This window comes from Saccostrea cucullata, unplaced genomic scaffold (assembly GCF_032062105.1).
Source record: "Saccostrea cucullata isolate Sc308-1 unplaced genomic scaffold, CSIRO_AGI_Scuc_v1 ctg4184, whole genome shotgun sequence".
In the NCBI taxonomy this organism is placed as follows: Eukaryota; Metazoa; Mollusca; class Bivalvia; order Ostreida; family Ostreidae; genus Saccostrea; species Saccostrea cuccullata.
In genome coordinates this window covers 20,001-34,304 of record NW_026931752.1, presented here as the reverse complement: position 1 = coordinate 34,304, position 14,304 = coordinate 20,001, and the positions used below count along the sequence as shown (strand labels likewise).

At 32.6% G+C, this 14,304-nt stretch overlaps 1 protein-coding gene across 1 annotated transcript in view; it reads right to left on the bottom strand.

The window, feature by feature from the left end:
* Positions 1-1,452: 1,452 nt before the first annotated feature.
* Positions 1,453-14,304, bottom strand: part of LOC134233448 (multiple epidermal growth factor-like domains protein 6) — a gene marked incomplete at its 5' end in the record, with an annotated part of 24,098 nt that continues 11,246 nt past the window's right edge. Inside the window, 12 exons of the mRNA XM_062715419.1 lie at positions 1,453-1,783; positions 1,890-1,998; positions 2,078-2,218; positions 2,354-2,491; positions 2,705-2,836; positions 3,108-3,245; positions 10,874-11,005; positions 11,138-11,275; positions 12,189-12,320; positions 12,454-12,591; positions 13,501-13,632; positions 13,766-13,903. Coding sequence (XP_062571403.1) covers positions 1,606-1,783; positions 1,890-1,998; positions 2,078-2,218; positions 2,354-2,491; positions 2,705-2,836; positions 3,108-3,245; positions 10,874-11,005; positions 11,138-11,275; positions 12,189-12,320; positions 12,454-12,591; positions 13,501-13,632; positions 13,766-13,903 — 1,646 coding nt within the window. The remainder of the gene's footprint in view (positions 1,784-1,889; positions 1,999-2,077; positions 2,219-2,353; positions 2,492-2,704; positions 2,837-3,107; positions 3,246-10,873; positions 11,006-11,137; positions 11,276-12,188; positions 12,321-12,453; positions 12,592-13,500; positions 13,633-13,765; positions 13,904-14,304) is intronic.

Below are 14,304 nucleotides of genomic sequence, written 5' to 3'. Positions count from 1 at the left end.
AGCTCAAGTATCAATTTAATAAATCGAGGGGGATAAAAAAGGAGGGATGGAGACGTTTCATCATTATTGAAAATCTCGTAATCACCAAATCTTTTGACTATTTTTTTTTTTGAAAAAAAGGGGGGGGGGGGGGTCTTATGATACTTACTTCGTTTAGTAGGGTATTTTTCTGTGGAACGATATCATTTTGGGGCTTTACTGATTTGTTCTATGGTACAAATGGTGATTATGTGAAATAGATATAATTTGTGAAAAAATTTCCAACGAGCTCTGGGGGTAAACATAATGGGTGAGGTTGGTTCCTGTCCACGAGCACCTGTACAACGGACCTGAACGAAAAAAATCCATGCACATGACGATAATAATTTGGCGCTCCCGACGTCATTTTACATACGTAGTGTGGAAAATGACGTTTATCGTACCTGTGACAAAATGGCTACACTTTTATTGATGCTTGCATTTATTTCATGTCGGCCATTACTGTAAAAATTATGTAATTAGTTAATGCAGCATTAAATGTTTAAGCTACAGTAATGATTGCTTTATATCTTACATTAACTTATATGATTTTGATATGTAACTGAGACATATTAAGTAACAATACAGTGACTCGTGTTTGCATAACAAATTGGCTACACTTAAGAAAGTCTTTCTAATATTTACGTTGGGAAAGTGATATAAAATGTATCAACTCAGTTTATCTTAGAAATATATGTACTTAAAGATTTTCCCTAAAAATTATATTTGTTTGGAATTTATGTCTGGTACACATCGTCAGTTCGGCTTATGTCAATGTAAGGAAACGATTTGAATATTTTATAATTTTTATTTTCGTGATTGGAATTATTGTCTCAAACCCTATATGTTTACAGTTTTTTTTTTAACAAGTGAAGAAACTCATTTCAAGGAATGCTGTTATTAACTATTAGTATATCTTCCATTGTTTTTGTGAATATATAGTAGTTTCCTTTTAAGATATTTTTTCTTTTATATATTAAGTAATGGTTGTAACGATTAAGTTGTGTCGTCTCAATAAGATTGTGAATATTTTACACATTCTTTGTATCATTGACATTGTCACGTTAAATGAGTCCCCATGAATATTTGAATTATGCATACTTTTTTGCAACAATAATAAAAATGAATTTCAAAAGAAATGCTAGCTGAAGGTTGAATGTATAGCAGATATAAAACATTTGTTCTGTTCTGCGAATTTGTTTTGTTTCACGTTTTTAAATACTTTTTGACAAGAACAGAAACACATAAACCGCTTTGTTGTTTTTAATGGACGAATGTTTTTGCATGTTTAAAATATGAAGATTAAACCCTTTGTTTGCCTTTCATTTATTGAAAGTACTTTATTACAAGAAAATAAAACATTCTTTAAATGTTTACTTAGTTATGTATTGTCATTGAAATCTAATCATTTGACCTTAACTAGTATAGAGTAATTATAAAATAAAATCAACAAATAGGACTGAAAAAAGAACATATGAATCAAAACTGCACATGCCAAATTTTCCTGTGGTATTGGTAGACAATTGATAAGGCATACTAATCCAGCATTTATTCTTTTGCAAATCATTTCTCATTTCAGTAAAATTCCTAAAGCTTAGTGTCGTTTTTAGTAGATAACTCTAATTTCAACGACGCGTTCTGATTCATGTGATGTAATTCTATTGGATGATCGTCCTTTTTGATCAAAGACACATCGTCCTTTTGAGGAATGGAAGAGTCGTCGACAACATAAGATGTGTCAGTCAATGTTCTAGAAATTTTCATCCTACACAAAACAAAACAAAAAAAAAAAAAACTTCTCTTTGAGAATGCCTAATTTTAAATTAATATATTCTATAATAGAAATGTTTAATTTAAAACTAATTTCTTACCTTTTCGTTATTTTGTAGAACACATAAATACCAATAACAAGAAGGGTGGCACAAAATGCGCTCAGAATACCATAAAACTTCATTTGGGAGACGTTTTCGCCGTCTTCGACTAAAAGGAAGATACAATTCGTAATCAAGTTTGTTGTTATGGTCGGGGTATATATAAACATTTTTTAAAATAAACTTACCAAGTAGACATTCGTTTCCCTGCACCCCAGCTTTGCAGCCATAATTACAGGCACCAGTCACGTGATTACAGTCACGTGATACTTTACAAAACGTACTACATGCACTTTTACAGTCAGGTCCAAAAAACCCAAAATCACAAACTACAAGAAAATCAATTCAAACACTGTATGATGTGGAGGAAATTTTTTTTTTTTTTGACATACTGCTCAGAAATATATCATTAAACTATAAAACAGTCTAGCGAGTCTTAAAAATATAATTTCAAAATTATTTACTTTTATCGCATTTATTTCCAAGATATCCAGAATCACAACCATTATTACAGGAACCAGTGACGTGATGACAAGTCTCGCCGTCCATACATTTACCACAGCTCTTACTACAGCCAGCCCCATACCAAGTCAATTCACAAACTATGGTATTATTCAAAAGTTACGTACATTTTCAAATAGTGAATTTGCCATTTTTACGACATTATACTTTTTTTTTTCACTTTTGCTACTACACAATTTGTATATTTGGTAAAGGTAAAATAAAAAAAAAAAATATGATAAACAAATCGGGTTTGTAAGTAATCACATTCAAACCCTAGTAAGTAAACATTTGTAAGTTAAAAAACCCATTACCCTCATGACAGAATTCTCCTTTCCAGCCAGGATGACAGATATTTCCACAGGAACCATTTGTTCTCTTACATTCTTGACATGTATCATTACACTTGTATACACATTTTTCTCCAAAAAATCCATCTGGGCATGCTTAAGAATATACATGTATGTATATTTAGTTCATACACATGTAAAAAAGGTAAATAAATGTATACCTGTAGGCGTCTACGAACACGGATACACCGCTTATGATCTGATAACTTCTAAGTTCATATTTTTGTTATCATAGATTAGAATATCATTTAACTTAGAACAGAAATAATTGAGACCGTCATTTTTTTATATATCATTGAATAATAAACTTTATATATAATTATAAAAATAATTTTTTTGATCTGTGGTGTTTTTTTGAATACGGTACTTGTGCTGCAGAACTGTCCTGTATATCCCCGAGAGCATCCATTCAAACACGTCCCATTAATTAGGCTACAATCCGCAGATTTCTTGCAGTATCCGCAAGCCTTGTTACAATTCTCGCCAAAGAATCCTTCATCACATTCTGAAACCAGGAAAACGTTCGTTTCATACACGTACACATACAAAAATATCCTTTATAGCTTGATCTTATTTCATTTTCAATATTGCAAAGATAAAGTTATCGAAAAAAAAAATTAAAATAGATAAATCAGTTTACTTTGATTCTAAATATAACATTAACACCTTGCAAATTGCATTCAAAAACATTCAGACAAATTTTTGTATCCAGTTTCACGCATTTAAATTCAAACACTGGGACGAATGCACAAAAGAGGATATTTTTTCATTGTTCATTCCAAAACATTGAAAACAAGAAAACAGGCAGAGTGGAATAGTTGTACAAAAAAAAAAGAAAAAAAAAAGGAGGCCCAGGAACAATATCGCTCACCTGAGCTTGGAAAAAGCACAAATCAGATCCGAATTGAAACGTTTACTGAGGGGGGGGGGGGCTTGAATTCTAATGCTACTTGCCTCTATATCACTCTGCATATATCTTCTTGAGAAATTTCTTAAGAAATAGACTTTTAAAGATTTTTAATTTTTTTTGTATGTATTACTTAACTAGTAATAATTTACATTGAATTTTACCCCCCCCACTATTTCCCTCACTACCCCCATTGTGACCCTTGCCTATCCCTGGAGATTATGATTTGAACAAACTAGAATCCATACAACCTGAGGATACTCCCATATAAATATCAGTTATCATTGCTTAGCAGTGCTTGAGAAGAATTTTTTTTAAAGTATCCCCATATAAAATTTTGATCGGCCATTGTGGCCCCACCCTACCCCCGGGGGTCATGATTTGAACAAACTTTAATGTACACTACCTGAAAATGATTTAACATGAGATTCATCTTTCCTGTCCCTATGGATCTTGAGAAGATTTTGAAAGATTTTTCCATTATATTCCTACAAAACCGACCGGAGACAACCTAACAGAAAGCGAACACTGAGCGGACCCTGGGTTCGCTCTCTGGGTCCGCTTCGCGTTCGCTCGGGGTCCGCTAGGGCGCATCCAAATCGAACCCGTAGTGGACCCCGAGCGAATCCAAAGCGGACCCAGAGAGCGAACCCAAAATTTAGTAGCGGTCCCAGACAGCGAACGCGCATTTGATATTTCTTTACAGAGTTGTCAATCAGGATTAGCAATTAGCCAATCAGAGCGTCAACCAATCAAAATAGCATATTGAATATTTACGTATTTGTTTTCTATAGTTTTTTTTTTTTTAAATAAATGTATTTAAAGTCCATTGGTAAATAAATTGGGTAAATACATCAGTCATAAAAAAGGAAACTAATAATTTGTATTACAATTTTTACTGACAGAAATTGGAGAGAAAAAAATGGTTGGCCATTGACAATGCAAGAAAGCAAAAGTGCAAGAATATTTACGTGCTTCTTATTCGATTATTTTATTTCCATTTTCTCAATTTACGTGTTCATTTAATTAGTTCAAAATTCAAATGAAAAATATTGATCTTCTTAATTAGGCATGAAAAAATTACATGTACATGTACATCTTGCTGTATATTTTTTTGAAAAAAAATAGTGCAGCAGGCTTATAGAAAACAATTTGAGTACAGGATTCGGAGAACGACTCATAGAAATTTAAGAAAAAGTCATCAGGCTTTACATTTAAAATCTAGTCTAATGTTGAGAGTTTACAATATCTCTCTCTCTCTCTCTCTCTCTCATTCTCTCTCTCTCTGTGTGTGTGTGTGTGAGGGTGTGTGTGTGTGTTCTTGATAATTCTTGTGTTTATTTAAGAAATAATTAACTAGTTTATAAACTTCAATAGGAATTGAAGTTGGTCGGTCACGTGATCAAATCCTGTGAAGGCTGAAGGCCTTCTCAGAAAATTTGATCACGTACCGACACACTTCAATTCCCATTGAAGTTTACAAACTTGTTATTTATTACTTATATATACATTTGAATTGGACAATTAAATGTTAAATTAAATATATTCGGATGTAAATATTGCACTAACCAATCACCGTAGATTTCCGTTAAAATAGTACGAAGGGTGTAAATCGGCTTGAAAGGCGGTTACGCTTCGAATTCGTCAGGCTAAGAATTTTATTTCGAAGGGAATATTTTGTTAAAGTCTACTTGTGATCAGTAATTGTGAATAGATTTCTGTCTGGGAATTTTTTTTGTGAAAAATGATCATTAAGGACAGATGATACAAACAAATTTTTTCTTTGAAAAAGATCAAATATCATGTCACAAGTTTAGAAAAGTGGATGGTTCTTAGAATTTTTTCTCAGAAGAACTGGAATATGAAAAAGACTTGGAAAATATTAGCAATATTTCAATGAAAAAACAAATATCGACAAATCACATTCAGTAAAGGTTTACAGGTGAAAATAAATTTCAGAATATGTTATCTTGGCGCTAAAAGTGTAATATAAACTTAAGAAAAATATACCGAGCCAGGTGAATTTTATTAGGAAAAGCTAAATGGTAAAAATCAGCCTATGTGATATTGCCAATTTTTTGTCATTTCGATCTTCCTCTTAAAATTCAACTGGCTTGGTATATTTTTCTAAGGTTAATATTACACTTTTAGCGCCAGGATAACATATTCTGAAATTTATTTTCACCTGTAAACCTTTACTGAATGTGATTTTCTATATTTGTTTTTTCATTGAAATATTACTAATATTTTCCAAATAAATTTCATATTCCAGTTCTTAGGAGAAAAAATTCTAAGAACCATCCACTTTTCTAAACTTGTGACATGATATTTAATCTTTTTCAAAGAAAAAAATTGTTTGTATCATCTGTCCTTAATGCTGAATAGACACAGGAAACACGTCCGAGAATTGAGGATAAAAAGTTGGAGGAATTTCGGTCGCCTGAAAGGAATACATGGATCCGATGGATTGAGACACTTGTCCGAGCCAGTTAACTTGCAATCAAGTATTAATTTTGATCAAAAACATTTAATCTACGATTTCAGTAACTATAGGTTTATTTATTGTGTTAACACGGAGACACTTTCTGGCGACAGTTTACATTGAAGTACGACAGCGCTGATCGAGGTGTTTCTCAGCTGTTCGTGGCGTGATTGCAATGCTTTGATATTTTCCAATAGATTTACATTTTTATCGTGAGTAGAACTTAGTGAAAAAAAAATAGTTTTAGCCTCTATCTCGAAGATTTAACTTAAGGTCTAACAAGAATAGGGATACACTAAAAAGTTAGAGACTGTGCTATTGACAAAAGTGACATACAACGTGTAAACAAAGTCTAGATTCTATCGGTATATTCTGTATGTACACAGGATAAATCGATCGCCAAAAATGTATGAAGTATTTGTTCACGTTGTAAATAAAACAATTATTTCAAATGTTTATTTTGTTCGTCTTTATGTATACATGAAAAGCAAGTCATTTTATTTTATATTTATAAGTAACGGTAGATATTATTCCGCCGTGTGATTTGGTCATGTATTGACCTTTGACCTCCGATAAGCTTCATACAGAATTGAAGATATTATCTCTCTGTATGTTTATATAATGGAAATATACCACAAATGTATACATTTAGATTTTTTAAAAGATAATTTTAAATTTCATTAGAGGGTGTGTGTGTGTGAAGTGGGGGGGGGGGGTATATTAATATATTTTTATCGGGTCGGGAGAACAATTATTTTTTGTCACTTTATTTTTTTTCATACTTGTTCCATAATTTTCAGCGTGATAAACTAAAAGATCTGATGTATATATATATATATATATATATATATATATATATATATATATATATATATATATATATATATATATATATATATATATATATATATAGAAAGTGTCCGGGAAATATTTATTACGGACTTTTAATGTGCAACTTTTATGAAAGAAATTTAAATATAGCACGTGTACAAAAGGTTAATTTATAGATGCAATCTAATAATACACGTGTTTGGCATACATTTAACCTACGATTTAGCAAAACTTAAGAATTAACAAATATGTTTTAAACTATAAAATATACATTTGTGGTATCTCTCTATTATATAAACAAACGGAGAACAAATATCTTCAATTCTGTATGAAGTTTGTCTGAGGTCAGACGTCAATATGTGACCTAATCACATGGCGCAATAATATCTACCGGTGCATAAATATATAAAATGACTTGCTCTCCTTGCATTTCATGTATAAAAATATGCAAGTAAAATAATAATTGTTTTATTTACAACGTTAACAAGTATTTTATACAGTTTTTTGGCTAACGATTTAATCTGTGTATACATGTAGAATATACCGATAGAAACTAGCTTTTGTTTACAAGCTTTATGTCATTTTTTTCAGCTGTACAGTCTCTAACGTTTATCCTTATTTTTGGTAGACTTTTGGTTAAATCTTCATGATAAACTATAATTTTTTCATCAAATTCTACTCACAATAAATGTGTAAATCTGTTGGAAAATATCAAAGCATTGCAATCACGCCACGAACAGCTCACAAACACTTCGGCGCTGTTGTAGTTCAATGCAAGTTTTCGCTGTGTCACCGTGTTTTGTTTACATCATGAATATGCCTTTAGTTATTGATGTCGTGGGTTAAATGTTTTTGATCTTAGATAATTGATTGCAAATTAACTGGCACTGCGCGGGTTTGTTAAGGCAGCACATGGATCAGAATTCGGCGAATTAACACTTTTTCATAATTATGCAACACTAATAAATCGGAAAAGTCAAGGATACAACTTTTACTATAATTGTGTATTCTATAGACTTCAATGGAACTTATACTACAGGAGGCTCTTCACCACGACGTCACCACGTAGAAAATATGCCTTAATGAAAAAGTGAAAAGTTTAACACTACCCCGGGGATAATTAGTTCCAATTTATGTCAGAAGTTATGTTAAAACATCTCTGTACCATGAAAAGTGCTGCTAGAATCCTACAGTCCTCTTAAAGAAATAATTATTCAACAATTTCGAACGAAACCTTCCTAAAATTTTTACATTTTGTTCATAACATTGAAAAAAATGCATCAATTCCCGTAAACATAACGATTCTAGCAGCACTTTCCAAAAACAAAAGAATAAGAACTTTAGATAGGAACAAAAATTAAGTTTCAAGGTATGCGGCGTAGTGTTGAACTTTTGCATCTTTTTTGTTACGAACGTCAGAGGAAAGGCTGATCGGCAAGTAAACACCCTCTCTGCTTTAATTTTACGAAGAAATTGCAGAATTATATTACCATACCTTATTCATACGCTGTATTCCAACAAGAATTACACATGATATTCATTCTAAATGCTTTTAAACTCCTCCGATTTCTTGTGTTTGTTTACATCAATTTTCGTTACTTTTCACTTTCACTCTGCTACTGCATGATCAACAGTTATGACGTCACGGGTTTGGTATGTAACCCCTGTGATAACTACAGAGGCCCAGGAACGACAAAATTCCGTTGATATTATTCCTCTGCATAATTTGGTTCATTTTTACGACCTCAAATCAATCTTAGATATCGATCATAAGACATTTTTATCTCTAAATCTCACGTCATATAGCTTATTATGACGTCATAGCATATAGGCAAGTAGAATATTTGGTTGTAACCTTAACCTACCTGCGTGTCAAGTGTTTCCATCCATCGGATCATCCATCCTTTTCTAGCGACCGAAATTCCTCCAATTTTTTATCATCGATTTTCAGACGTGTTTCTTGTGTCTTTTTAGCATCAATTATCAATTTTCACGAATAGAAATATTCCCAGACAGCAGTTTGTTCACTATTACTGATCACAAGTAGCCTTTAACAAAACATTCCCTTAGAAATAAAATCCTTAGCCTTCTGAATTCGAAGCGTAACCGCCATTCAAGCCTATTTACACCTTGCGTCATTTTTAAAAAATCTACGACGGACGGTTAGTGCAATAATTTATATTTGAAAGTATTTAATCGTCTATCTCAAATGTAGATATAAGTAATAGATAACAAGTTTATAAACTTCTATGGGAATTGAAGTGGGTCGGTACGTGATCAAATCTGAGAAGGCCTTCATAGGATTTGATCACGTGACCGACCCACTTTAATTCCCATTGAAGTTTATAAACTTGTTATTTATTTCTTAATTAACGCATAAATTTGAAAGGTTTTTTGTTCAGATGTTTTCGTCAGTTTAGCTTGTACACCATTCAATACATTGAAAATCAGTTCAACAGCTTTTCCTCCCTCTTTTGTTTTTGTTTTCACGTTATAACTAAAGAAAAATAAACGCGTGATAATCCGCTATTAAAATAACTTTGAATTTTTCGGGATCGAAATTTCGAGATCAGAGAATTCAAGGAAATCAATTATACATGTAAGTGTACGTCGTATGTACAGTTGATTTTGGAAAATTTATTAATGTTCTCTATAATGTCAGTGTTTACATGTACAGTGTACATGTATCGATCGCCGCATAAACAACAATGATCTATCCTAAATCCGATTACTGTATTAGAATATACCAGGAGCGGGGCTTACCGGCGGCGAGATTAAAGCGGGGTCCGCTTCACGAATCAATGCGTAAAGCTGTCCCAGAAAGTGAACGCCGGGTTCGCTCTGGCGGAGCTAGAGCTCGGCCGAGCGAACTCGGAGCGAACCCAAAGCGCACCCAGTGCGGTTTCAAAATTTCTGAAAGCAAACCCGAGGCGGACCCCGAGCAAACCCGGGAAGCGAACCCGGGGTCCGCTTCGGGTTCGCTCTGGTGTTAGGTTGTGTCCGGTCGGTACTGTATGTAAAACTCTGATCGGCCATTGTGACCCCACCTTTGCCCAAGGGGACATAATTTGAAAAAAAAAGCTAAAATCTACACTACGTGAAGATAATTTCACATGAGTTTCATCTTCCCTGGCCCAGTGGTTCATAAAGAGAAGATTTTTAAAAATGCCATTATTTTTTACTTATTCATAATTTTCTCCCCTTGGAAGAAGGCATTGGCCTCCATTTGAACAAACTTGAATCCCCATTACACAAGAATACTTTGTAGCAAATTAGGTTGAAACTGGTCCGGTGATTACTGAGAAGAAGATGAAAATATGAAAAGTTTACAAGGACGCCAATGACGCCGACAACAACGACGACAACGACGACGACAGACAATGGACAGATTTTGATCAGAAAAGCCCATTTGAGCATTCGGCTCAGGTGAGCTAAAAAGAAAGAAAATAAGGAGCAGTGATTGATTTCAAAAAAAGGCTCCAACATTGCAAAGTTCTGCGAGAATATTATGCGTATCACAAAATGTTTTATTCCTGATGATTCCATAATGATTAACATATCACTTACATAATTTTTTTAAAACCCAAACATTGAAATTCAGTTCATCAACGTAACTTTCAATTGCCATCAGTCTAGTTTTAAAAAAAGCTTATCGTACTTCAGGCCTGCTCTTGAGTACCGTATCTATTTTCGAGGCTAAATTATCATATGCAAATGAAAGCGCATAATTTCTACATAACTAAGGAATGTAGAAGATGAAAATGCTGAAGCCATCTTCTTTGCCATACAGTTACAAGTTGGCCTAGATTCTTATGAATCAGTTGCAGACACTCGCTCTAAAAGATGTTGATTAAAATTAAGGTTGAATTCTAAAAAGAAAAATGTTAGTTGTGAAAAATATAATTTGTTTTACCCTCATGACAGTACAATCCTTTCCAACCAGGGAGGCATCCATTCTCACAAACGCCATCTGTTCTGTTACATCCTTTACAGGTTTTGTTACATTTGAACACACAATTTTCTCCAAAGTATCCGTCTACGCAGGCTTCACAATAAGAGAAACGGAAATATCAATTTATCTTGTAATTGCAAAGCTTTGATTTCGAGATGTTGATGCATTTTTGATAAAATAAAATTTGTATGTACATGTGTACGTGTATAAAATGTAGCTAAATACTTTTATTGCAAAATTGTCCTTCATATCCAGCAGAACATCCACTCAAACACGTTCCGTTTATTGGGTGACAATTATTCAAATGATTACAGTTTCCACAATCCAGCTCACAATGCTCCCCAAAATATCCATGATCACATACTAAAAGTTGAATAGAATTTACATCTATTAGTGTGTGAGGGATAGTATAACACATTCAAATGTATGATGTTGAACTAATTTTCTCTTTCAGGAGGACTGATGTGTATTATTATTAAAGGTTTGGAAGATATTCATCTGCCTTATTAAGGGGAAACATTGATATCTAGTACCAAATTTAACTTAAAATATGTCAAATTGTATCTTCAAAGACATTAATGTATGAAAGTGTGACAAATTTTGACATATTTACAAGTAAGTTCAATTCACATTCAATTCAAATGATACGACTCAGCGTTGAGGTAATAGAGGTGCATATAAGCTTTGAGAATGTTTTATTTGAAATGCGTTTTTTTAAAAAAATGACTACGGAATGGTTGTAACGGTTTGTTAAAAACATAGATTTGAGTTACCACGTCTGTTTTTTTCCCGTTCAATCAACACCAAATATATAAAACTACTAAGTTTGATTCAGAAATTCGTGGAATTTCTTCATATTTTGTCTACGTTGTATTGTTAGGTGGAATTGGTTAAAAATAATAAATGAAAATATGGGCACTTGATGAGTGTTTTAACAAAAAAAATAATATCTCTGATACTAACTCTTCTATCAATAACTTTCAATTGCCAGCAGCCCAGTTTAAAAAAAAAAGCTTATCGTACTTCAGGCCTGCTCTTGAGTACCGTATCTACTTTGGAGGCTTAATCATCATATGCAAATGAAAGCGTATAATTGCTACATAACTTAGGAATGTAGAAGATGAAAATGCTGAAGCCATCTTCTTTGCCATACAGTTGCAAGTTGGCCTTGATTCTTATGAATCAGTTGTAAACACTCGCTCTTAAAGATGTTGACTAAAATTAAGGTTGAAATCTTAAAAAAAATGTTAGTTGTGAAAAGTTTAATTTGTTTTACCCTCATGACAGTACAATCCTTTCCAACCAGGGAGGCATCCATTGTCACAAGTCCCATCTGTTCTGTTACATCCTTTACAGCTACTGTTACATTTGAACATACAATTTTCTCCAAAGTATCCGTCTATGCATGCTTCATAATAAGAAAAACGGAAATATCAATTTATCTTGTAATTTCGAAGCTTTGTTTTCGAAATTTTGAAGCATTTTTGACAAAATTAGATTTGTATGTACATATTTATGTGTATGAAATGTAATTCAAATACTTTTATTGCAAAATTGTCCTTCATATCCAGCAGAACATCCACTCAAACACGTTCCGTTTATTGGGTGACAATCATTCAAATGATTACAGTTTCCACAATCCAGCTTACAATGCTCCCCAAAATACCCATGATCACATACTAAAAGTTGAGTATAATTTACGTCTATTAGTGTGTGAGGGATAGTATAACACATTCAAATATATGATGTTGAACTAATTTTCTCTCTCAGGAGGACTGATTTGTATTATTGTACTAGGTTTGGAAGATATCCATCTGCCTTATTAAGGGAAAAATATAGATATCTAGAACCAAATATAACTTAAAATATATTAAATTGTATTTTCAAAGACATTAATGTATGAAAGTGTAACAAATTTGGACATAATTACTAGTAAGTTCAATTTAAATGATATGACTCAACGTTGAGGCTGTAGAGGTGCATATAAGCTTTGACAATGTTTTGGTTGAAATGCCTTTTAAAAAAAATTGTCTACGGAATGGTTGTAACGGTTTGTTAAAAATATATATTTGCGTTACCACGTCTGTTTTTCCCATTCAATCATCAACAAATGAAATAATGAAACTATTATGTTTGATTCAGAAATTCGTGGAATTTCTTCATATTTTGTCTACATTGTATTTTTCAGTGGAATTGGTTAAAAATAACAAATGAAAATATTGGCACTTGATGAGTATTTTAAATAAACAAAACATTTTAAATATCTCTGATAGTAACTCTTCTATCAATAACTTTCAATTGCCAGCAGCCTAGGTTTAAAAAAAGCTTATCGTACTTCAGGCCTGCTCTTGAGTACCGTATCTAGTTTGGAGGCTTAATCCTCATATGCAAATGAAAGCGCATAATTGCTACATAACTTAGGAATGTAGAAGATGAAAATGCCGAAGGCATCTTCTTTGCCATACAGTTGCAAGTTGGCCTTGATTCTTATGAATCAGTTGTAAACACTCGCTCTAAAAGATGTTAACTAAAATTAAGGTTGGAATCTTAAAAAAAATGTTAGTTGTGAAAAATATAATTTGTTTTACCCTCATGACAGTACAATCCTTTCCAACCAGGGAGGCATCCATTGTCACAAGTCCCATCTGTTCTGTTACATCTTTTACAGGTTTTGTTACATTTGAACACACAATTTTCTCCAAAGTATCCGTCTATGCATGCTTCATAATAAGAAAAACGGAAATATCAATTTATCTTGTAATTGCAAAGCTTTATTTTCGAAATTTTTATACATTTTTGATAAAATAAGATTTGTTTGTACAAGTGTACGTGTATAAAATGTAATTAAAATACTTTTATTGCAAAATTGTCCTTCATATCCGGCAGAACATCCTCTCAAACACGTCCCGTTTATTGGGTGACAATCATTTAAATGATTACAGTTTCCACAATCCAGTTCGCAATGCTCCCCAAAAAATCCATGATCACATACTAAAAGTTAAATAGAATTTACATCTATTAGTGTGTGGGGGATAGTATAACACATTCAAATGTATGATGTTGAAGTAATTTCCTCTTTCAGGAGGACTGATTTGTATTATTATTAAAGGTTTGGAGGATATTCATCTGCCCTATTAAGGGGAAACATTGATATCTAGAACCAAATTTAACTTAAAATATATTAAATTGTATTTTTGCATCAATGTATGAAAGTGTAACAGATTTTGACATATTTACTAGTAAGTTAAATTCAAATATGACTCAACGTTGAGGTTATAGAGGTGCACATATGCTTTGACAATGTTTTAGTTGAAATGCCTTTTAAATAAAATCTGTCTACGATATGGTTGTAACGGTTTGTTAAAAATATGTATTTGCATTTCCACATCTGT